A 24,634-nucleotide genomic window follows, 5' to 3' on the forward strand; every position below is an offset into this window, starting at 1 on the left:
TCAAATCTGAGGCTTGCCTGCTGGTGACAAGCAGAGCGCCTGTGATTTGGCTCAAGACTCCTATATGATGCAGGTGCCATTGAAAATGCTGCTCTTCTAAGTCCTTTGTGGCTTGTAAGTGGAGAAGAATTTCATCCAAATGTTACCCTGTAATACTGGCATTTAAAATTCTTATTTAACCTTCCTCCCTTCATCTTCCTCACCCTTTTTACAGTGGAAGAAAGGCTGTTAAAATGATTACAAATTAATAATTGGAACATCCTGTCCCTTGTCCCCACTCCCTTCCCAAGTTCCTTTTTCCTCTTTTCCAATCCTAGTTGTCTACCTTCTTTTCTTCCTCATTTCCTTCTTTTATTCCTCCCCACCCCAACCCCTTAAAAAAAAGGTCAGAAGGACAAAGCTGGTTTGTTTGGGAAATGGACTGATCGAAAGAAAACTTGCCAAAGTGGAAAGGTGGCTTTTAGCATTCTGTGTTTCCAAATAATGAATTTGAACACCAGGTTGGGTTAATTAAAGCTTTTGGTATAATTTAAAATTAAATTTATAAATGCAGTTGTCTTGTTACAAGCCACCTTACGCAACCGCGCTGCAGGGGTGAGGAGTGGGGAGAAACCAGAATGCTTCTGAAACTCCCACCTGTTGCTCTGAGCCCCACGCGCATGCTAATGCGTGGAGTGTATGCGCAGCGTAGCTGTCTGTTTGACTGCTTCATCCAGGGAGGGAGAAGGCTTTTCAGCACCATCTAATGTTTTAAAAGGCACTAGTTTTAAGTGCACAGCTCATAAATTCTGCTGACATTTTGGATTAACCTTATGTAGGTTGCCAGCTAATGAATTGTAATTTATTTCCATCTTAGCTGATAAATCTAATTGGTAATTTATAGAACAAATATTTGATAAGCTCCTATTAATTGTCACCCCACCAAGCGGACAGCTAACATGAATTGCACTTCACTGCAGCTTTAGAGATCGGTTTAGGCTGAGACATTGCGCCTGCCTTAGGTTGCTGACTTCTTTATTTCAGAGCTCTGGAGACACCTAGTTTGAAAAATGTTATTCTGTTTTTTTGTGAGAACTTAGTAAACAAGAAAATACTCTTGAGTGAAATGCAATGTATTTCTTTTGTAATCAGTGCATTTGAAAATTCAAGCCAGCATATTCCTAGTAGATGGAAGCAAAATTAAGTTGTCTTTGTAGAAAATGAAGAGCCTTTCTTCCAGCAAAAATCCCTGCTGTATGCAATAGCCCTGATTAACCCTCTCCCTTCTGCATGTTTCCCATATTACAGACTTGAGACTGTCCTCATTCCCATATGTAATAGACATCCAAAGAATTTCAATTGCTTTGTTGAACTTTTACTAATGATCTTGTTTTTATTTTCTCTCTTGTTTTTGGTTTTTCACCATTGATATTGTATTTAGAAGGTTTCAGGTGGGTGAAACCTCCTATTCCATGCGTAAGGTGCCTCGCTGAAGGGAGCTCGAGGCCTGGATCTAGGGCAGACACACAACCTCCTCCTCCTCTTCCAGCAAGGAACGCACCGAAAAGTCACATGATGAGAAATATGGTAACGGGTTTGTAACTGCCACAGCAAAACAATTTGCCTCCATGCCTGAATCTTCTGTCTTGTGGCTTCAGAAACAGCTTAAAATAATTTTATTTACAAGCAAGTTATGTAAGAGAATGTTTTATACTATAGCCACAATTCTGTCAAAGATAAGTAAAAGTTAATTGATATTAAAAATTATTAGAGATAATTTACTTAGTAAAAGCTTCTAACTCTTCTTGTTGTTCATTTTTTTTCCTTTTTTCTTCTTTGTTTGGATTGCAGCATTCTGCTCTTCTGATGATGCGCTGTGACCCTGCAGTAGCGCAAAGGCTGCGCAGCGTTAATGCGCATTGCGTGCGAATGAACCCCTGTGAACGGTTGACTAGATGAGTAATCTGATTGACTGGCTCCCTCAGTCCTATTCTGTAGCCTTTTTGGATAAAATTGGGTTTTAACATACCTCGAGTCCAACTAATCTCATTAAACAAATATTCTCCATGGGCCTGTCTAGTAGATTAATGGATCTGGTTGGCCGTTTGCTGCGTCTAGGGGTGTTCTATGTAGCGCAGCAGTTCGCAGCGATTGCGCAGTGCGATGCTGTTAGGTTGCGCAAGCGATGTTTGCGCTCGCATTACAGGGACCTCAACCTAGGTGCAATCCTGTCATATGAGGTTTCAGCTTCAGTCCTCCTTGGGAGACAGGGGCATTATGAGAATTTAACTTAAAGCCTGGCTTTATGATATCCTACTTGGCAGAAAGACATTTTTCTCCTCAGTAGCATAGTTTTGATGTTAGTGAGGAACATTGTTGAAGAGCAGCATTTCCCAAAATGTGTTTCATAGTATTCTAATAAAATGCCCAATGAAAGAAGAGTTCCATGATCAACTAAGTTCAGGGAACCCTGTTATACTATTAAAGGCTTAGAGAAGTCCAGTAAAGAAACCTATTTTCCGAATTTATTTGATCATGAACTCCTTTTTTTTTTTCAGTCATACCTCTTAACACCTCATAGAACACACTTTGGGAAACAGTGGGGGTAGGAAAACTCGGCCTCAAGTTGCGCCCTCTAGATAGCACTTGAAAACATGACAAGGGCCCGTAGTTTGGATAAGAGAACTCCAGTATAGAGCCTTATAGCAACTGACTTCCCAGTTAAGTCCCAGTGTAAGGGTTGGTCTTAGGTTGGAAGAACTGAGCATGGTGGTTTGCACTTGGGTTCTGGTGGCGCAGGCGCAGGAGCAGCCAGCTGTGGCAGCGCATTAGTTTTGGCGCAAGCGAGCCTATGCTGCAGGGTCACTTTTGGCTGGTCAGAGAAGGAATAATGATATCACCTTCTTCCCCCCCTCCCCCCAATCTTTTTTTTTTCCCTTTACAAATTTTCCCCTTTCCCTTTACCTCCTTTCCCTCCCATCTTCTTTCATTAACCCCTCCTAAGGCATGTTATTTGAAAGCAATTGAGACGCAACCGAACTTTGCAGTAGCTTGGAGTAATCTTGGCTGTGTTTTCAATGCACAAGGGGAAATTTGGCTTGCAATTCATCACTTTGAAAAGGTTAGTCATTAAATTAATAATTGGTATTTTTGAAGTGCTTACGCATGTAGTGTTTTTACTAGAACTAAATAATAGGTCTTAACCAGTGACATTATATCTTTGTTTCTCTGGCGGTATAGGCAGTACGTGACTTACAGAGAACAATGATTTGACTTAAATATTTTTTCAACTTGACAATGGTGCAAAAGAGATACATATTCAATAGAAATCATACTTCGAGTACCCATGCAGCCATTTTGGTTTTCCCTTTCAGTACAAGATGCAGTAAATTACATGAGATGCCCAACACACTATTATAAAATAAGGAGGCTGAGGCAGGAGGATCACTTGAGCCCAGGAGTTTGAGGCTGCAGTGAGCTGTGACCATGCCACTGTACTTAGCCTGAGTGACAGAGTGAGACCCTGTCTCTAAGATTAAAAAATAAAAAGGTACCATAAAGACACGTGCATGCGTATGTTCATCACTTCACAATAGCAAAGACATGGAATCAACCTAGATGCCCATCAACGGTGGGCTAAAGAAAATGTGGTACATATATGCCATGGAATACCATGTAGCCATCAAAAATGAAATCATGTCCTTTGCAGCAACATGGATGCAGGTGGAGGTTATTCTAAGTGAATTAACGCAGGAACAGAAAACCAAATACTGCATGTTCTCACTTACAAGTGGGAGCTAAGCATTGGGTACACATGGACACAAAGGGGCACAATAGACAGTGGGGCTTACTTGAGGGTGGAGGGTGGGAGGAGTGAGTGTGAGGGTACAAAAACTACTTACCAGGTACTATGTTCACTACCTGAGTGACAAAATCATTTGTATACCAAATTGCTGTGACACAATTTACCCATGTAACAAACCTGCATGTGTACCCCAAACCTAAAATTAATGTTGGAATTAAAATAAAACTCATATTAAAGTTTTAAAAAAGGGCTTTGTATTAGGTAATTTTACCTAACTGTAGGCTAATGTGTTCTGAGCATGTTTAAAATGAGACTAGGCGGGCCAGGTGTGATAGCTCACATCTGTGATCCCAGTGCTTTGGGAGGCCGAGGCGGGCAGATTGCTTGAGCTTAGGAGTTGAAGACCAGCCTGGACAACATAACGAGACCCTGTCTCTACAAAAATCAGCTGGGTATGGCGGTGTGCTCCTGTAGTCCCAGCCATTTGTAGAGCTGAGGTGGGAGGATTGCTTGGGCCTGGGAGCTGGAGGTTGCAGTGAGCCAAGATGGCACCACTGCACTCCAGCCTGGGCGACAAAGTGAGGCCCTGTCTCAAAAAAAAAAAAAAAAAAAAAAAAAATTAGGCTAAGCTAGGATGTTCACTAAGTGTTACAGATGCATTTTGACTTAAGATATTTTCAACTTATGGTGGGTGTATCGGGACATAACCCCATCCTAAGTTGAGAAACATCTTTATTGCAGCGTTTGCTGGATAGTACATGGTATGGCAGTTTCCAATTTTGTGTTGAAAATGTGCTTTAGGCTGCGTGCTGTGGCTCACACCTGTAATCCAGCACTTTGCGAGGCTGAGGTGGGAGGATTGCTTGAGCCTAGTAGTTTGAGACCAGCCTGGGCAACATAGTAAGACCCTGTCTCTACAAAAAATACAAAAAGTAGCTATGCGTGGTGGCGCACACACAGCTACTGGGGAGGCTGAGATGGGAGTTTGAGTCTGCAGTGAGCTGTGATCATGCCACTGCACTCCAGCCTGGGTGACGGTGTGAGACCCTGTCTCAAAAAAAATGTACTTTAGTAATTAAAAATGATTTTTATAAATGGGCTTTAAAGAAGCAGGGCTTCTTGGTGAAAAGGCAGATTCCAGGTCTGGGGCAGGAATTTAAAAAAAATTTTTGGTATGTCTTGTCATACCAGAAAGCAAGGAAGCTTTGACATATTACTTTGCGTCAAAAGGACTCAGGAAGCAACTTGAGGAGGCTCCCACTGGCTAAAGATGCAGACTTGAGCATCAATAGGAATAATAACAAATATACTAAAACTTATCGAATATGTTTAAATCTATGAGCTTATAATTATGCTAAAAAATTCATTGGTCATCTTTGGAAGACTTATAAGGAACAATTAATTTGGAAAACTGGTTAAAAAGAGAAGAATAAACTTTTTGAGGAACCTCTATACTAGTTCCCAAAATGGCTGTGCCAATTTATACTTCCCCCATCAGTTACAAGGCTTCCCTTTCTTTACATCCTCACTAACACTTGTTATTATTCGTCCTTTTGATGATAGCTATACTAACAAGTGTGAGATGTTAACTCATGGTTTTATTTTGCATTTCCTTGATGATTAGTGATGTTGAGCATATTTTTTATATATCTGCTTGCCATTTGTTTTTTTTGTTTTGTTTTGTTTTGTTTTTTGAGATGAGGTCCTGCTCTGTTGCCCAGGCTGGAGTGCAGTGGCACCATAATAGCTCACTGCAACCTCGAACTCCTGGGCTCAAGTGATCCTCCCACCTTGGCCTTCCCAAGTGATGGGATTACAGACATGAGCCATTGTGTCTGGCCTGTACCTCTTCTTTTGAGAAATGTCTGTTTAGATCCTTTGCCCGTATTTTAATGGGCGTATTTGCTACTGAGTTGAGTTCCTTAACCCTTTATCAGTTGTATAGTTTGCAAATGCTTTCTCCTAATCCGGGGTTGCCTATTCACTCTGTGTAATTGTTTCCTTTACTGTGCAGAAGCTTTTTAGTTTGATGCAATCTCATTGCATATTTTTGCTTTTGTTATCTGTGCTTTATGCTAAGTGAAATAAACCAGGCGCAGAAAGTAGATACTGTATTATGTCACCTATTTGTGGAATCTAAAAAAGTTGATTTCATAGAAACAGAGAGTAGAAGGGTGGTGAGGCTTGGGGGGGTGGAGGAGGGATGGGGAAAAGGGAGATATTGATCAAAGTTTCAGTTAGACTGGAGGAATAAGTTTTAGTGATCTATAGTACTGCATGGTGACCACAGTTGTTAATAATGTATATTTCAAAATTGCAAAAAGAATAGGTTTTTAATGTCCTCAACCACAAAAAAATAAGTTAGTGAGGTGATGGGTATGTTAATTAGCTCGGTTGACTCTTTCTAAAATGTATACGTGGATCAAACCATCACATTGTATGCCATAAATATACACAATTATATATCAACTTTAAATTTAAAAATTAAAAGAATAAAGCATATGTCTTCCCTCTCCTGTATGAACTAGACCATAGAGTAACCCAATAGTTGATGGGGGAAGCTTTTCTTTATAAAAGCATTCTAGCTAATAAGTAAAGAAGGAATGATAGAGTATCACCATTAATAGTGAAAGCATTTAGGCCGGGCGTGGTGGCTCACGCCTGTAATCCCAGCACTTCGGGAAGCCATGGCAGGTGGATCACCTGAGGTCAGGAGTTCGAGACCAGCCTGACCAACATGGCGAAACCCCATCTCTACTAAAAATACCAAAATTAGCCGGGCATGGTAGCAGGAGCCTGTAATCCCAGCTACTCAGGAGGCGGAGGCAGGAGAATCTCTTGAACCTGGGAGGTGGAGGTTGCAGTGAGCTGAGATTGCGCCATTGCATTCCAGCCTGGGCGACAGAGCAAGACTCCATCTCAAAAAATAAAAAAAAAAGTTAAAGCATTTATCAGTGACAAAAACGAGATACAATCAGGTATTAAGTACCTTGTGGTAAACAATTTCACCAGTGAATTAGTCTTGCACAAAGAGAAAAGAACACAAACCTAATTAAGCTTCTGGTTCTACCTACCAATTTACAGGAGATATACACGGGACGGGAAACGTGTTAAAGGACACCATAGGGATGCAGTCAGCAAAATTCAAACTTTGGGAAGCTGACCTTCTTACTTCAACAAATTGTAATAAAAATGGAGATTTAAATTAAACTTTTAGGCCGGGTGCGGTAGCTCACCCCTGTAATCTCAGCATTTTGGGAGGCTGAGGTGAGTGGATCACTTGAGGTCAGGAGTTCGAGACCAGCCTGGCCAACATGGTGCAACCCCATCTCTACTCAAAATACAAAAGAAAAAAAAACAGCCGGGTGCGGTGCGGTGGCGTGTGCCTGTAATCCCAGCTACTTAGGAGGCTGAGGCAGGAGAATTGCCTGAACCCGGGAGGAGGAGGAGGTTGCAGTGAGCCAAGATCGTGCCACTGCACTCCAGCCTGGGCAACAGAGTGAGTGACACTCCGTCTCCAAAAATAAATAATGAGTGACACTCCGTCTCCAAAAATAAATAAATAAACACACAAACTTTTAAAGGATTAAAAGAAACTCAGAGAGGCACATTGACAAATTATATCTGTCTTATTTGGATCCTGACTCAGTTAATGAGAAATTGGAACACTGAATGGATTTTTTTTTTTTTTTTTTGAGACAGGGTCTCACGTGATCGCCCAGGCTGAAGTGCAGTGGTGTGATCTTGGCTCACTGCAACCTTCACCTCCCAGGCTCAAGGGATTCACTTGCCTCAGCCTCCGGAGTAGGTGGGACTACAGGCGTGCGCCATCATGCCTGGCTAGCTTTTTGTATTTTTAGTAGAGACAGGGCTTTGCCATGTTCCCAGGTCTTGAACTCCTGAGCTCAGGCAGTCTGCCTGCCTCGGCCTCCCAAAGTGCTAGGATTACAGGCATGAGCCACCATGCCCAGCTGATATTTAATATGAAGGAATTGCTGTCTTTTTTTTTTTTTTTCTGTTAGGTATGATAATGGTATTGTGGTTAGGTTGGGAGGAAAAAGCATTCTTGTGTTGTCCCTGAGATACATATTGAAGTATTTTCGAATGGAATATGTCTGGGCTTTGCTTCAAAATGATCTGCGAAGAGGGGGAGTAAGTTGGAGTATAGATTAAATAAGATCAAACATGATATATGAATTGTTGAAAATGGATAATGGAGACTTGGACGTAATGTGTTCCTCTGCTTTTGTATATGTTTAAACATTTCTATTATAAAGTTTAAAAGTTCTTGGGGTGGACATCTATCACTATAGACAATCTAAATTAAATGCATCATGCCGTGTTTACTACAGAGTTGTCATCTAAGTGAAGATGAAGTGTTCTTTCTTTATTTTTTTTTGAGACAGAGTCTCGCTCTGTCGCCCAGGCTGGAGTGCAGTGGCACGATCTCAGCTCACTGCAGCTTCCGCCTCCCAGGTTCAAGCAATTCTCCTGCCTCAGCCTCCTGAGTAGCTGGGATTACAGGCGTGAGCCACCATGCCCGGCTAATTTTTTGTATTTTTTAGTAGAGACGGGGTTTCGCCATGTTGGCCAGGGTGGTCTTGAACTCCAGGCCTCAAGTGATCTGTCTGCCTTGGCCTCCCAAAGTGCTGGGATTACAGGCATGAGCCACCGCGCCCAGCAGATGAAGTGTTCTTTATCAGTCTTTAATAAACATACAATTACTCAGTGTCTTAATCAAATACCTTTTCGGTGTGTGTGTTTTTTTTGTTTTTGTTTTTTGTTTTTGGAGACACAGTCTTGCTCTGTTGCCCAGGCTGGAGTGCAGTGGCGCAATCTTGGCTCACTGTAACGTCTGCCTCTCGGGTTCAAGCCATTCTCATGCCTCAGCCTCTCGAGTAGCTGGGACTATAGTTGCACATCACCATGCCCAGGTAATTTTTGTATTTTTAGTAGAGACGGGGTTTCACCATGTTGGCCAGGCTGGTCTTGAACTCCTGACCTCAAGTGGTCCGACCTCGGCCTCCCAAAGTACTGGGATTACACGTGTGAGCCACTGCACCTGGCTGGTGTTTTGATTGAAGTTTGCATTTACCATACTGTAGGAGTATCTTTCTTGGTCAGTGTTTGGTCTCTTCCTTGGTTATACATGAGGAGCTTATAAAAGATCTGGATAGCCTGACCCTATCTTCAGAGGGTGTGATTTAACTGGCCTGTGATAGAGCCTAGGTACCTTTTCTAGGAGGTAAATTCTTAATATGTTGCCAGGGTTGAGAATCACTGCTCTAGACAACATGACAGCTATTTGGATGACACCGTGTAATGGTTAGTATTTCCTTGAAGTATTGTATCTTACTGTGTATACAGCTCTAATTGCATGTCTTAATAAGGTCTTGCTGAGCATGTAGTTTGTATGCATACAACTGAGGTATATATTTACCTTTTCAGTAAGAGTTTGCTGCCTCTTTTGCCACTATTTTTCAGAAGAGTCAGACTGGTTAATTGTGAATAAAATAGGGCCAATCATTAGAAGTGTTCAGTTTAATGAAATTGGAGCAGGCCCAATATTTAATTTTTCTCTTCAGGACCCATTTTGCTCATGAGAGCATGAGGCATGAGAAGTTATTTTGATAATGTTGAGGTTTGTAAAAATAATGAGAAGGCACTAAATAAATAATTGGTTTATTAAAATGAAATGTAATTGAAAGTCTGCAAGGACCTTGGAGTAAAAAAATTGTAATTGGGAAGTTGATCTGGTGAAATCCTAACTTGCTCTGAGTAACTAACTTGTCTTGAAATTTTTAGGCTGTCACCCTTGACCCAAACTTTCTGGATGCTTATATCAATTTAGGAAATGTCTTGAAAGAGGCACGCATTTTTGACAGGTGAGAGAATGTTCTGTTTAGTAAATTTTCTTGAATCTTTGTTGTATTGACACTTGACAGTTTGGACCGAAATGATGACAATAGTCCATTGAAGCATATTTGCCTTTTCTAGTACGTTGTTCTCTGCCCATGTCCTGTGTTGCCTTTTATTTATAGATGTTGTTCGTTGCCTGACTTTTTGTTGTTGGCTTTCCTCAAAGCCGTTATCCTTCTCATTGGGAGTTTAGTTGAAATTTTTTTATTGTTAAAATGGTTGAAATGGTTCTTTCTTAGACTAAATTATTCCTTTGACCTGATTTAGAAAGCAAAGTAAATCCTGACTTTTAAATTTTTTGTCGTTGTCAAAGGAAAGCCTATTTTTTATGGGGGAGTAGAAAACTTCCCAGTGTAAAGACACATTTTATAAAGGTGTGATTTTGGTTTGAGGTTAAAATATAATACAGCATGAATTATGTAATTAATTACAATGACTTGATATATTTTGATATAGTACAGCTTGAATGAGTTGTAACAAACCATCCATTAAGAATGAGTTACATTTTGTGTGTGTGTGTGTGTGTTTATTTACAGAGCTGTGGCAGCTTATCTTCGTGCCCTAAGTTTGAGTCCAAATCACGCAGTGGTGCACGGCAACCTGGCTTGTGTATACTATGAGCAAGGCCTGATAGATCTGGCAATAGACACCTACAGGCGGGCTATCGAACTACAACCACATTTCCCTGATGCTTACTGCAACCTAGCCAATGCTCTCAAAGAGAAGGGCAGTGTAAGGATTTTTACTCATTCTATTTGTTATCTGGTAGGATTAAGAGTCTTTTCTGGCCAGGTGTGGTGGCTCACACTTGTAATGCCAGCACTTAGGGAGGCCGAGATCAGAGGATTGCTTGAGCTTAGGATTTCGAGACCAGCCTAGGCAACATGACGAAACCCTGTCTCTACAAGAAATACAAAAATTAGCCGGGCATGGTGGCGCACACCTGTAGTCCCAGCTCCTTGGGAGGCCGAGGTGGGAGGATCGATTGAGTCTGGGAGGTTGAGGCTGCAGTGGGCCATGATTGTGCCACAGCACTCCAGCCTGGGCAACAGAGCGAGACTCTGTCTCAAAAAAATCACAAAAACCAAAAAACAGCAAAAAAAGGAAAGTCTTTTGTACAAGTATTGAGATGGTATATTGGTTTACTTTAGAGTTTTGGTTGAGGGTAAGAATACCAAAAAATATCAATTTTCTGTAGCATTACCAGCCATTAGGCTTAATTAAGCAATTATTAGAACAGTATCAGTGGAGGCTTTATGATTCTCTACAGTTTTTGAAGACTTTGTTTTGTTTTCTAGGTTGCTGAAGCAGAAGATTGTTATAATACAGCTCTCCGTCTGTGTCCCACCCATGCAGACTCTCTGAATAACCTAGCCAATATCAAACGAGAACAGGGAAACATTGAAGAGGCAGTTCGCTTGTATCGTAAAGCATTAGAAGTATGTGAGGGTGGTGTAGCTGGGCATTTAGCATTATAGTAGAGGGAAAGCAGTTAAGTTTACCATCATCCACCTCTTTTGTAAAAATAGTGGTTGAATCATTTACAAGAGGATTATTCATTGAAGTAACAATTGAGTACCTAAGGTATGATGTGAGGCCCTATGTGACATTTCAGAAAATCCCTGCATTCAGAGTTCATTATTCTGTGGATAAGATCTGTACAAAAAAATTAAACATTAACCCACAGTTCAAGAGAAGTTACTTATAAGTATATAATCTTAGTGCCTGATGGCTGTATGGTAGTAGTTAGTAGATGTGGTAGGAGTTTAGCAGAGAGAGATTTCAGTGGTGTTGGAGTGGTCAGGATAAACTAAGAGGAGAAGAGGTATACCTCATTATGTTTGAAACAAGAAGAGGTATAAAATAGAGGAAGAGGTAGAATTTGAGAATGAATAGACTTGGAAAAGGTAGAGACAAATTTAGGGGTTTAAACGTACTTGAGCAAAGTTCTTAAGGTTGTGGTGAATTATTACTGCTGCTTTAACAATTTTTTTAGCCTCAGTTCTGATCTTGACTCTTTATAGGTCTTCCCAGAGTTTGCTGCTGCCCATTCAAATTTAGCAAGTGTACTGCAGCAGCAGGGAAAACTGCAGGAAGCTCTGATGCATTATAAGGAGGCTATTCGGTAAGAGACACTAACAGCCTTATTTTTAAAATTATTTTTAATTTTAAAATGTTTGACATTCGGCACATTGCAGATGCTAAAATGGCTTTAAATAACAACAGAATAAGTTAGCATTACAGTGGGTTAAAGATTTTTGTATTGGAGAAATAAAACCTTTGGCTTCTCTTTTAGAATCAGTCCTACCTTTGCTGATGCCTACTCTAATATGGGAAACACTCTAAAGGAGATGCAGGATGTTCAGGGAGCCTTGCAGTGTTATACGCGTGCCATCCAAATTAATCCTGCATTTGCAGATGCGCATAGCAATCTGGCTTCCATTCATAAGGTACTACTGTTTATTATAATATGTGCAGTTTAACACCTAAAATTTAACTTTTGGAAACTTTTTACCATCCTGCTTTATTTATTTTCCAGGATTCAGGGAATATTCCAGAAGCTATAGCTTCTTACCGCACGGCTCTGAAACTTAAGCCTGATTTTCCTGATGCTTATTGTAACTTGGCTCATTGCCTGCAGGTAAAGAATAACAGGCCAGTAATTGGCTCTCAGTGTTGTAATAGCTTTTTAATTGTTGTATGCCATAAGAATCCAAGCCTGACTGGAAATAGTATTTTTAATAGTCTATCTGACATTACTTTAGGCCAAAGACATATCAAATATTAAATCCTGGGATAGGGCTTTCTGGATAATAACTTCTTTTTGCTTTCTCTAGATTGTCTGTGATTGGACAGACTATGATGAGCGAATGAAGAAGTTGGTCAGTATTGTGGCTGACCAGTTAGAGAAGAATAGGTTGCCTTCTGTGCATCCTCATCATAGTATGCTATATCCTCTTTCTCATGGCTTCAGGAAGGCTATTGCTGAGAGGCACGGCAACCTGTGCTTAGATAAGGTGTGATTCTTTTGTTTTAATCTTTTTGTTGTAAACTAAAACACAAATACAGAAAACTGTGCAAATCAAATCTGTGGCTTAATGAACGATTATAAAGTGAACACCACCCAAGTCGAGAAATAAAACTTTTGTGGGCCACTTCAGAACCCCTTCCATTGTGTCCTGAGTATAACCCCCTGCACTTCATAAGATGGAATCCTTAACTCCTTCACTTAAACACAAATGATAGACTGATGGTACTTTTCTTTAAGTTGAAAGCCATAATTTTTTTTTATCTTTTTTTTCTTTTTTTGAGACGGGGTCTTGCTCTGTCGCCCAGGCTAGAGTGCAGCGGTGTGATCATGGCTTACTGCAGCCTCGACCTCCCCGAGCTTAGGTGATCCTCCCACCTCAGCCTCCTGAGTAGCTGGGACTACAGGCGCATGCCACCACACCTAATTTTGTGTTTTTTGTAGAGAATGGGGTTTTGCTGTGTTGCCCAAGCTGGTCTCGAACCTCTGGGCTCAAGTGATCTGCCCACTTGCCCTGCCAAAGTGCTGGGATTACAGGTGTGAGCCACCGCGCCTGGCCAGCCATCATGTTTAATGGAGTGCTTGGTATTTTGTATTCACCTTTGAGAATTACAGCAGTACTTGATCAAGGATTGGATCAAAGGTTGGATAATAGATTGGAGTGCTAGGTGTACTTTTTTTTTTTTTTTTAGACAGAGTGTCTCTGTCACCCAGACTGCAGTGCAGTGGTGCCATCTCAGCTCATTGCAACCTCTGTCTCCCAGGTTAAAGTGATGCTCGTGCCTCAGCTTCCCGAGGAGCTAGGATTACAGGCGTGTGCCACCACGCCCGGCTAATTTTTGTATTTTTAGTAGAGATGGGGCTTTGCCATGCTAGGCTGGTCTCGAAATCCTGACCTCAGGTGATCTGCCTGCCTCAGCCTCCCAAAGTGCTGGGATTACAGGCATGAGCCACTGCCCCCAGCCATAATTTTGTTTTTAGAAAATGTTTCCCTATAGAATTTTCTAAAATGTGGGAGGAAACCATGCTCTGTCCATACTGCTTCATACCTACAAGTTTTAGCTTTGCTCGCACTTTTTTTTTTTTGAGACAGGGTCTTGCTCTGTTGCCCAGGCTGGAGTGCAGTGGCACAACCTTGGCTTACTGCAACCTCCACCTCCCAGGTTTGGGCGATTCTCCCACCTCAGCCTCCCAGGTAGCTGGGACTACAAGCACGCGCCACCACGCCCAGCTAATTTTTTTTTTTTTTTTTTTTAGTAGAGATTGGATTTCACTGTGTTGGCCAGGCTGGTCTCGAACTCCTGACCTCAAGCGATCCACCTCCTTGGCTTCCCAGAGTGCTGGGATTTGCTCATGCTTTATAGATCTCAGGAGCAGGTCAAAGTATGAAGCATATTACATAAAGTGCTGAGGTTGCATCTCTCTGGCAATATTAACTAAATGCTCTGGGCAGACCTTTTTCAACAGGTGTGAGGTATAGGTTTGGTGTGTTTTTCGTCAGTTTTCCTAGATGAAAATTTATGTAGATTTTACTAACAAGCATTGGATTCTGTTGATAGATTAATGTTCTTCATAAACCACCATATGAACATCCAAAAGACTTGAAGCTCAGTGATGGTCGGCTGCGTGTAGGATATGTGAGTTCTGACTTTGGGAATCATCCTACTTCTCACCTTATGCAGTCTATTCCAGGCATGCACAATCCTGATAAGTTTGAGGTAAGACTAGTGTTTCTCTAGAATCACTATTTGTTTAAAAAAGAAAAAACCCACAATGTTGGCTTGTCACCATGAGGCATGGAAACCTAGTGTCTTTTGGAAAGATTTGAGCCAGAAAGATTTGAGCCATGTTATTAAATATGCCATGTGCTCCCTTTCAGGTGTTCTGTTATGCCCTGAGCCCAGACGATGGCACAAACTTCCGAGTGAAGGTGATGGCAGAAGCCAATCATTTCATTGATCTTTCTCAGGTAGATGAAACTCTCGTACTTTAACTTTTTATTTTGAGCAAGTTTAAATAAAACTATTAGCATATAGTTTATTTTTGATGATAAAGTATTAAATGCTGTAGTACCACATATAGGCAATTGTGTTGATCTTATTTCCTTGATCATTTGTGTTAATCAGCATGGCTTTTTCCGAGGTTGCAAATGAAACAGAAATGTGTTAGGCTTGTGCTTGGACATACAACTTTTCTGGAGATTGAGCCAGCACTTGTGACAGAAGATACTTAATAAATATTGACAAAATGGTGACTTGGGAGAAGAATAAATAGGTCTTTTAAAGAAAATAGGGCCGGGTGTGGTGACTCATGCCTGTAATCCCAGCACTTTGGGAGGTCGAGGCGGGCAGATCATGAGGTCAGGAGATGAGACCATCTTGGCTAACATGGTGAAACCCCGTCTCTACTAAAATACAAAAAATTAGCTGGGTGTGGTGGTGCATTCCTGTAATCCCCGCTACTTGGGAGGCTGAGGCAGGGGAATCGCTTGAACCCGGGAGGCGGAGGTTGCAGTAAGCTGAGATCGCACCACTGCACTCCAGCCTGGCAACAGAGCAAGACTCTGTCTCAAAAAAAAAAAAAAAAAAAAGAAAAAATAGATGAACTATGGTTCATCAGTTTCCATGGGCCTTTGCCTTTGGTTATCTTTATTTCTGTACTTGTTCTATTGTTGTATCCTCTAGGAGCGTAAGTTTTATGATAAATTAAGATTGAAACCTATGGGAGAATTAATTTGCTGAGTATGTAGGCTACAGTGTTTTCTTTGTAGACTCTATTAGCCACTTTGACTAATAGAGATAATATACTCTTTATATGTGTGTGTACACACATGTATGTATGTACATACACATGCAGGTATGGTATGTATACATATATATAAAAATATACATGTGTATGTGTATATATATATGAATCACTGAAGTCCTAGCAGAAAGGTTTTGAGACTTCTCATTTAATAAATAGTATGTACTAACAAATTTTGCAATATAGCTGTTGCTTCAAAAGTATACCTGGCCATTTTTGATACACAGTTGGACTCTTTGTGACCAAGAAGCATACCTCTTTCTACCTCTGAGACCTTTAGGGACTCACTGCTGATTGATTGCAGTCTAAACTCTTCAGCATAGCTTTTGTAACCTTTCTCTGTTTGCCACAACTTTGTCAATACTTTAACTCACCATTCAATAACTCACCATTTAACATCTTGTATACCCTATACTAAATAGAATTGAATTACTCACCCTTTTTTTTTTTGAGACGGAGTTTTGCTCTTGTCGCCCAGGGTGGAATGCAGTGGCAGGATCTCGGCTCACTGCAATCTTTGCCTCCCAGGTTCAAGCGATTCTCTTGCCTCAGCCTCCCGAGTAGCTGGGATTACAGGCACCTGCCACCACACCCGGCTAATTTTTGTATTTTTAGTAGAGACAGGGTCTCACCACATTGGCCAGGCTGGTCTCGAACTCCTGATCTCAGGTGATCCACCCGCCTCGGCCTCCCAAAGGGCTGGGATTACAGATGTGAGCCACCATGCCCGGCCTACTCACCATTTTCTAAACTCCCTCACACTTTACTCTAGTTCTTCATTCATACTGTTCTCTACTGAGATTATATTCTGTTAAACTCCTTCAAACTCCTATTCGTCTTTGAAGACCTATTTTCAAATACCAATTCTAGGCTGGGTGCTGTGGCTCACGTGTATAATCCTTTGGGAGGCTGAGGTGGAAGGATTGCTTGAGGCCATCATGGGCAACATAGTGAGACCCCATCCCTACCAAAAAAAAAAAAAAGATTACAAATTTCAAATACCAATTTCTCTGTGATATGTTGTTATTCATACATTGAATCCAGAAGTGAACTCTCCTTCCTTTGTGTTGTTTCTTTAATGCTTTGGGCCCATTTTAATGACACTCAACCATATTTGTGCCCGAATTAATGTAGTTAATTTGTGTTCTTACCTCTTTTCCATCTGGGAATCTGAATTACGTTAAATGCCATTAAAACTAAATGTCATTAAAACTAATTGATCTGAGATTATACATAGTGAGTTCTTACTTTGTATTCTGTAGATTCCATGCAATGGAAAAGCAGCTGATCGCATCCATCAGGATGGAATTCATATCCTTGTAAATATGAATGGCTATACTAAGGGTGCTCGAAATGAGCTTTTTGCTCTCAGGCCAGCTCCTATTCAGGTAAACAAATTAACAGTCATCACTTATAACATGTATTTGGCTAAGAAGACAGTGATGTGCTGCTTTTCCTCCCTCTGGTTAACTGATATTTGAAACTATAGGGCAGACATACTTTTAATTTTTTTAAGTTGTTGAAATGCACAGGACAAAAAGAGTGTAGAGCACAGTGCTTATAGGTACATGTATATAGAGACATGCAATTCATGGTTGGCTATGAACAGTTACTCTGTCTTGCAAATTTGAAGAACATTTTAGCATTTTGAAAGTTTAGTCTGAAATATAGGCCGGGTATGGTGGCTCACGCCTGTAATCCCAGCACTTTGGGATGCTTAGGCAGGAGGATCTCTTGAAACCAGGAGTTTGAGACCTGCCTGGGCAACAAAGCAAAACACCCTATCTCTACAAAAAATTAAAAAATTAGCCGGAGTGGTGGTGTGCCTCTGTGATCCCAGCTATTCGGGAGGCTAAGGTGGAAGGATTGCTTAAGCTTAGGAGTTTGAGGCTGCAGTGAACTATCACTGTGCCACTGCACTCCAGCCCAGGTGACAGAGTGAGAGTCTCTCTTATAGAACTGCTTCATTGCTTTCAGCTAAAGAAGTCAGCCTTGCTGTGCGTGTGGCAAGTGCCTGCAATCCTGGCTACTCTGGAGGCTGAGGCAGAAGAATTGCTTGAGCCCAGGAGTTTGAGGCTGTAGTGATCTACGATTGCACCACTGTATTCCAGCCTAGGGAACAGAGTGAGATCCTGTCTCTAAAAAAGAGTTAGACCTCCTTGTTTATTTACTTATTTAATTTTGGCACCTTTAGGTTCTTTTTTTAAAAACCACTTTATTGAGGTACAGTTGACATACAAAAAGTTGTACATATTTAATGTATGTGACTTGATGAATTTAGAGATAAGTGTACTGATAAAAGTTCTTAATCAGTTTTTGATCTGGTTTTTTTAAGGCAATGTGGCTGGGATACCCTGGGACGAGTGGTGCGCTTTTCATGGATTATATTATCACTGATCAGGAAACTTCGCCAGCTGAAGTTGCTGAGCAGTATTCTGAGAAATTGGCTTATATGCCCCACACTTTTTTTATTGGTGATCATGCTAATATGTTCCCTCACCTGAAGGTAGGTATGAACCAGTGCTATAGACGAATTTCAAAGAACTGTAGCTTTTTATTTCCTTGCTATTGTCTATGTAAATCCTAAAAGACATGTCTGAAACTATTTTTTCCATTAGAAAAAAGCAGTCATCGATTTTAAGTCCAATGGGCACATTTATGACAATCGGATAGTTCTGAATGGCATCGACCTCAAAGCATTTCTTGATAGTCTACCAGATGTGAAAATTGTCAAGGTCAGAACCTAGTCAGTATTGTCATTGAAATAAAGTTAGCTGCATTCACGATCTTTTCCCTAATGATGCATTTTTTTTTTTTTCAGATGAAGTGTCCTGATGGAGGAGACAATGCAGATAGCAGTAACACGGCTCTTAATATGCCTGTTATTCCTATGAATACTATTGCAGAAGCAGTTATTGAAATGATTAACAGAGGACAGATTCAAATAACAATTAATGGATTCAGTATTAGCAATGGACTGGCAACTACTCAGGTGAGAAAATAATAATACACCATTATATGTCCCGCCAAGTATGCATTTATTTCCCTTAACCTCATGATAACTCTAGGAGGCAAGTATCATTATCACCATTTTTATGGATGAGGAAATGAGTTTAGTGGAAACGTGCATCTTATATAGGTGTGTCTGACTTTAAAAGTCTCCTGGATTCAGCCAGCAGATTATTACTTACTGAGAAACTGCTGTGTTAATATCTTGTTATTCCTTGCCTGTGGCTTTACTCTCTTATATGATGAACTATGTGTAGATTCCATACAGTTTCTTGCTTCTGTAAACCCATCCTTTCCCTAGCTAAATCCTACTCAAACGTTCAGTTCAGACAGCTCTTCCCGGAATCCATTTCCGTACTTACCGCTAATGTCTCCATCCCTACTTCATTGGTACCTGTCTTTTATACCTCTGTAATGTTTGGAATATATCATTACATACAGCACAACAGATGATAATTCCCTGTGTTTGTATCCTCTACTGAATTGAATTACTGAGCCCATGTCTTAATCACAGTAATGTAGTATGTACTCAATAAATAATATATTGCATGCTTAAATAAGTAGCTCTATCAAGAGAGTGTAAGGCAAAGATCTCTGACCTCTAGAGGTCATAGATGTCCTTGCACACCTGGAATAGTTATATAACAATGTAAGGCAGTACTCAAATGTGTGAGAATTACAAGATGAAACTAATTATGTATGTAGAAGCTCAGAAACGGTGAGGATCAATGTGAAGAGAGACACTCTTGGGAGAAGAGACCATTTGGAGGAGTAATTTAGCCTTAAAGAGTAGATGTGATTTAGAAAAGGACATTTCATTCATGAAGAAAAGAGTGATGAAAAGCTGTTGGAATGTTAATAGGATTTTGAGACCTTTTTTGGTTAGAGCAAGAAGTTTCATAGTGCAGTCTCCCGCAAATTAAGATAATGCTGCAACGGTTTGCCTTTTCTTAAAACTTCATATATCATGAATATTTTCTCATGGTTCAGTGACTTTTAATGGTTATACCATTTTGGATCTTATGGATTGAAATATTGGACTCCTTTTGCCTTTAAATATAACCATCATTTTTTTCTTGTTCTAGATCAACAATAAGGCTGCAACTGGAGAGGAGGTTCCCCGTACCATTATTGTAACCACCCGTTCTCAGTACGGGTTACCAGAAGATGCCATCGTATACTGTAACTTTAATCAGTTGTATAAAATTGACCCTTCTACTTTGCAGATGTGGGCAAACGTGAGTATGCATAGACTCATTGTTACCGTGTTAGAGACTAATAAAGATTTTGTATCTAGAGCTTCTTGCTGAAGATGGTCCTTCCACTCCCATTTAGGAGCTGTTCTGCTCATTTCTTTTTAAAATTTTTTTTTGGCTGGGTGCAGTGGCTCACGCCTGTAATCCCAGCACTTTGGGAGGCTGATGCGGGTGGATCACCTGAGGTCAGGAGCTTGAGAACAGCCTGACCAACATTGTGAAACCCCGTCTCTATTAAAAATACCAAAAAATTAGCCGGACATGGTGGTAGGCGCCTGCAATCCCAGCTACTCGGGAGGCTGAGATAGGAGAATCACTTGAACCCGGGAGGTGGAGGTTGCAGTGAGCCGAGATCGTGCCATTGCACTCCAGACTGGGCAACAAGAGCAAACCTCCGTCTCAAAAAAATTTTTTTTAAAAATACTTTTTAAAAAATTTATTTTATTTATTTACATGTGACTCAACTGGGTTATGCCCTTTTTTTAAAAAACAGAATCTCACTGTTGTTCGGGCTGCAGTGCAGTGGTGTGATCTTGGCTCATGGCAACCTTTGCATCCCAGGTTCGAGTTATTCTTGTGCCTCAGCCTTCCAAGTAGCTGGGATTACAGGCATGTGCCACCATGTCTGGGTAATTTTTTTTTGTATTTTTAGTAGACGGGGTTTCACCATGTTGGCTAGGCTGGCCTCCAACTCCTGGCCTCAAGAGATCTGCCCGCCTTGGCCTCCCAAAGTGCTAGGATTACATGTGTGAGCCACCGCACCTGGCCTTGTGCTCATTTATAATCTTCAAGAGATGTAGATTTTTCAGGCATTTTTGGTTTCTCCTTCCAGTGTCTAAATATGACATTGTGAACCTTTTAAATTTACATATTCAAAGCATTCTTCTGTCTAAAGGGTCAGCAAACTTTTTCTTAAAGGGCCAGATGGTAAATATTTTCAGTTTTGTAGTCCATGCTGTTTCACATCTACTCAGCTTTGCCGTTGTAGCACGAAAATAACCATAGGCATTTTGTAAATGATGAGTGTGGCTGTGTTCCAATGAAATTTTATTTATACGAACTGGCAGTATGCCAGATTTGGCTCACAGGCTGTGTAGTTCGCCAACTCCTGGTCTAAACTGATAGCATATGCTGTCATGTACATCCACCCATTTTTAACATTCTTGTAGTATTGTAGAGTTATAACCAAGAAGGAGTCGATCTGTACATATGATTATCTCTCAGTTCATCAGACAAGTTTGCATAAGTGGGATATTGGATAGCTGTAACTGGCTCTTAATCCATATAACTAAAATAAAATGGCATGTTTTACCTTTAGGTAATCTGGAGATAATTCCTTGGTTAATTTTTTCCCCGATATCTGTTTTGTTTTATGTTTAGAGGAGAGGGGAGGATAGAAGAGAAGAGGAAGCAGATGAGTACAGGTCTACTGTCCTTAATCCTTACTTCCTGATGTTCACAAAAACTCTGAAAATCAAAAGCTTTTTCATAAGTGTGTGGCAAATTTGTTTGGCAGCAAAACTACCTGAACTAACATTAGGGTATATATTAGTCCGTTCTCATGCTGCTATAAAGGACTGCCCGAGACTGGGTAATTTATAAAGGAAAGAGGTTTAATTGACTCACAGTTCCGCGTGGCTATGGAGGCCTCAGGAAACTTACAGTTCTGGCGGAAAAGGGAGCAAACATGTCCTTCTTCGCTTGATGGCAGGAAGAAGTGCTGAGCCAAAGCGGGGAAAGCCCCTTATAAAACTATCCGATCTTGTGAGAACTCACTCTCTATCACAAGAACAGCAGCATTGGAAATAACTGCCCCCATGATTCAATTACCTACTACTGGGTCCCTCCCATGACACATGGGGCTTATGGGAACTACAGTTCAAGAAGAGAGATTTGGATGGGGACACAGTCAAACTATGTCAGGGTATTTGTAGTCTTTTATTTATTTCATTTAGTATGACTGTTCCTGCATCTCAGTGCAGAGGTACTAATATGTTTATAGGAAGTTGCTGCTGAGGGTGTTATGTGATACATACACACACAGTACTACTTTTTTAAAATCTGAAATATTCTGAATTTGGAAATTCATCTGTTCTCATAGCTTTCAGAGAAAGGGATTTTGAACTTACATGGTACATAGAGTAGATGTAAATCTAAATCAGGAGTTGGCAAACTATGACCTGTGGGTCAAATCCAGCCCACTGCTTGTTTTTGTAAGTAAAACTTAATGGACACATAGCCATGCCTACTTGTTTACACATTGTCTGTGGCTGCTTTCAAGCTACAACAGAAGAACTGAGCAGCTATGACAGTCCGTGTGGCCACAGAGCCAAAAATATTTGCTATCTGGCCCTTTACAGAAAAGACCGATTTATATTAGGCAAATAAAGTTAGGCAAGTGTGAGGTAACTTTCTTGGTTGTATCATAGTGGGGGATTTGAAATTTGGAATGCAAAATTCCTCTCTCAACAAAACCCACTGCCTGTGTCAATTCCCGCAGGAGGTAGCTGCCTCAGATTTTGCCTGTGTTTCTTTGAACGCACTTTGAGGATAGCTAAGCAGAAGAGGGATAATTCAATTGATCTCATTCATCTCTGTGAAGGAAAGACTTAAGTTCACAGCAGGCTTCTATCTGGATGGAAAGAATAGAGTGTGGTAGAATTATTAGAGACCTCTGGGAGTCTTTGTTGAAAAAGGCAGATCTGCTATTAATAATTATTCTTATTTTCCCTATTTTAGATTCTGAAGCGTGTTCCCAATAGTGTACTCTGGCTGTTGCGTTTTCCAGCAGTAGGAGAACCTAATATTCAACAGTATGCACAAAACATGGGCCTGCCCCAGAACCGTATCATTTTTTCACCTGTTGCTCCTAAAGAGGAACACGTCAGGAGAGGCCAGCTGGCTGATGTCTGCTTGGACACTCCACTCTGTAATGGGCACACCACAGGGATGGATGTCCTCTGGGCAGGGACCCCCATGGTGACTATGCCGGGTAAGTTGCTGATAAATCACTGGAATCTTCCTTGTTCTTTTGAAAATCTCCGTTTGGGGGAGAAACTTCCAGGTGAAATTATATGTACTAGGAGCAACATTAAAGGAAAGGTGATAGAAAGTGAGACTTGTTCTCACTTCATTCTCTTCATCTGCGTTGTGTGGAGGCTTAACATAAATAACATTAACTCTGCTGTTTTACGTTCTCAGATGTGCAGTTGTTATCTTTTGTATTACAGGAGAGACTCTTGCTTCTCGAGTTGCAGCATCCCAGCTCACTTGCTTAGGTTGTCTTGAGCTTATTGCTAAAAACAGACAAGAATATGAAGACATAGCTGTGAAGCTGGGAACTGATCTAGAATAGTAAGTAAACTTTTCCTTGAACAAATTATTTGGTAAAGTAGAGAGAATATAGCTGTTATAAAATGAAACCATAAAATAAGTGTAATATAAAATAGGTGAACTAGTTGTATGCCCTCTGGATGGCAGAAGTACTTCTAAACTCTTAGAAATGAAGTGATCAATAGGTTTTACTATGTAAAAAGTAAATGGCTGAATAAAAAATATTCAAGAAAACTAAAAAGCAAATGAGGGGAAAAAATCTTTTGTCTCAGATAACAAAGTATTAATTACCTGGCAATGTAAAGACTGCAGAACATTTAAATTTTATAATCCCCTAATAGGAAAGTAAAAATGGAAATGACCAGACACCTCACTGAAGTGGAAATACAAAAGGTTAACAAGAAAGTGTTTCAGGCTCTGTAGTAGAAATGCCAATTAAAATGGAACTGAGGCTGGGTGTGGTGGCTTATGCCTGTAATCCCAGCACTTTGGGAGGCTTAGGCGGGCGGATCACTTGAGATCAGGAGTTCGAGACCAGCCTGGCCAACATGGTGAAACCCTGTCTCTACTAAAAATACAAAAATTAGTTGGGTGTGGTGGCATGTGCCTGTAGTCCCAGCTACTCAGGAGGCTGAGGCAGGAGAATTGCTTGAACCCGGGAGGCAGAGGTTGCAGTGAGCCGAGATCGCACCATTGCACTCCAGCCTGGGCGACATAGTGAGACTCTATCTCAAAAAAAAAAAAAAAACAAAAAAAGAACCTGAGGTATATCCATTATTTGCCTATACAATAAAAAGATTTTTTGTATCAGTGAGGTAGCATTGAGGACTAGCCTTTTCATGCATTGGTGAATAAATTGGTACAGCCCTTCCTCAGAGTTTTTTAGAGCCTTAAAAGTTAGATCTTTGGGCCAGGTGCGGTGGCTCACGCCTGTAATCCCAGCACTTTGGGAGGGCGAGGCGGGCGGATCACGAGGTCAGGAGATGGAGACCATCCTAGCTAACACGGTGAAACCCCGTCTCTACTAAAAATACAAAAAATTAGCCAGGCATGGTGGCGGGCGTCTGTAGTCCCAGCTACTTGGGAGGCTGAGGCAGGAGAATGGCATGAGCCCAGGAGATGGAGCTTGCAGTGAGCTGAGATCACACCACTGCACTCCAGCCTGGGCAACAGAGCGAGACTCTGTCTCAAAAGAAAAAGTTAGATCTTTGACCCTAATACTGTCACTTCTTCACTACAGTCAGTGTAAGAAATAAAAAAAGCATAACTTAAATGCCTGAAAATGAGTAGGAATTAGAGGGGTGATGCTTAGATGAGGAGGATTTATCCATACAATAAACTAGTATTTCTTTCATTCTTTTATTTTTTTTGAGATAGGATTTTACTCTGTTGCCTAGGTTGGAATGCAGTGGGGTGATCTTGGCTCACTGCAGCCTCCACGTCCTGGGCTCAGGCGATCCTCCCACCTCAGCCACCTGAGTAGCAGGGACCATAGGACTA

At 40.9% G+C, this 24,634-nt stretch overlaps 1 protein-coding gene across 2 annotated transcripts in view; it reads left to right on the forward strand.

Moving 5' to 3' along the window:
* OGT (O-linked N-acetylglucosamine (GlcNAc) transferase) overlaps positions 1-24,634 on the forward strand; it is a 43,568-nt gene that overhangs the window by 12,371 nt on the left and 6,563 nt on the right. For both annotated transcript variants that reach the window (XM_004064365.3, XM_004064366.5), the window contains exons 5-21: positions 2,984-3,100; positions 9,590-9,669; positions 10,240-10,435; positions 11,002-11,142; positions 11,728-11,828; positions 12,000-12,153; positions 12,243-12,344; positions 12,541-12,720; positions 14,291-14,449; positions 14,611-14,700; positions 16,799-16,924; positions 17,872-18,042; positions 18,155-18,271; positions 18,358-18,528; positions 19,631-19,783; positions 22,541-22,793; positions 23,032-23,155. In XM_004064365.3, the coding sequence (XP_004064413.1) occupies positions 2,984-3,100; positions 9,590-9,669; positions 10,240-10,435; positions 11,002-11,142; positions 11,728-11,828; positions 12,000-12,153; positions 12,243-12,344; positions 12,541-12,720; positions 14,291-14,449; positions 14,611-14,700; positions 16,799-16,924; positions 17,872-18,042; positions 18,155-18,271; positions 18,358-18,528; positions 19,631-19,783; positions 22,541-22,793; positions 23,032-23,155 (2,435 nt within the window). The remainder of the gene's footprint in view (positions 1-2,983; positions 3,101-9,589; positions 9,670-10,239; positions 10,436-11,001; positions 11,143-11,727; positions 11,829-11,999; positions 12,154-12,242; positions 12,345-12,540; positions 12,721-14,290; positions 14,450-14,610; positions 14,701-16,798; positions 16,925-17,871; positions 18,043-18,154; positions 18,272-18,357; positions 18,529-19,630; positions 19,784-22,540; positions 22,794-23,031; positions 23,156-24,634) is intronic.

The sequence above is a fragment of the Gorilla gorilla genome, chromosome X (assembly GCF_029281585.2).
Source record: "Gorilla gorilla gorilla isolate KB3781 chromosome X, NHGRI_mGorGor1-v2.1_pri, whole genome shotgun sequence".
NCBI lineage: Eukaryota > Metazoa > Chordata > Mammalia > Primates > Hominidae > Gorilla > Gorilla gorilla.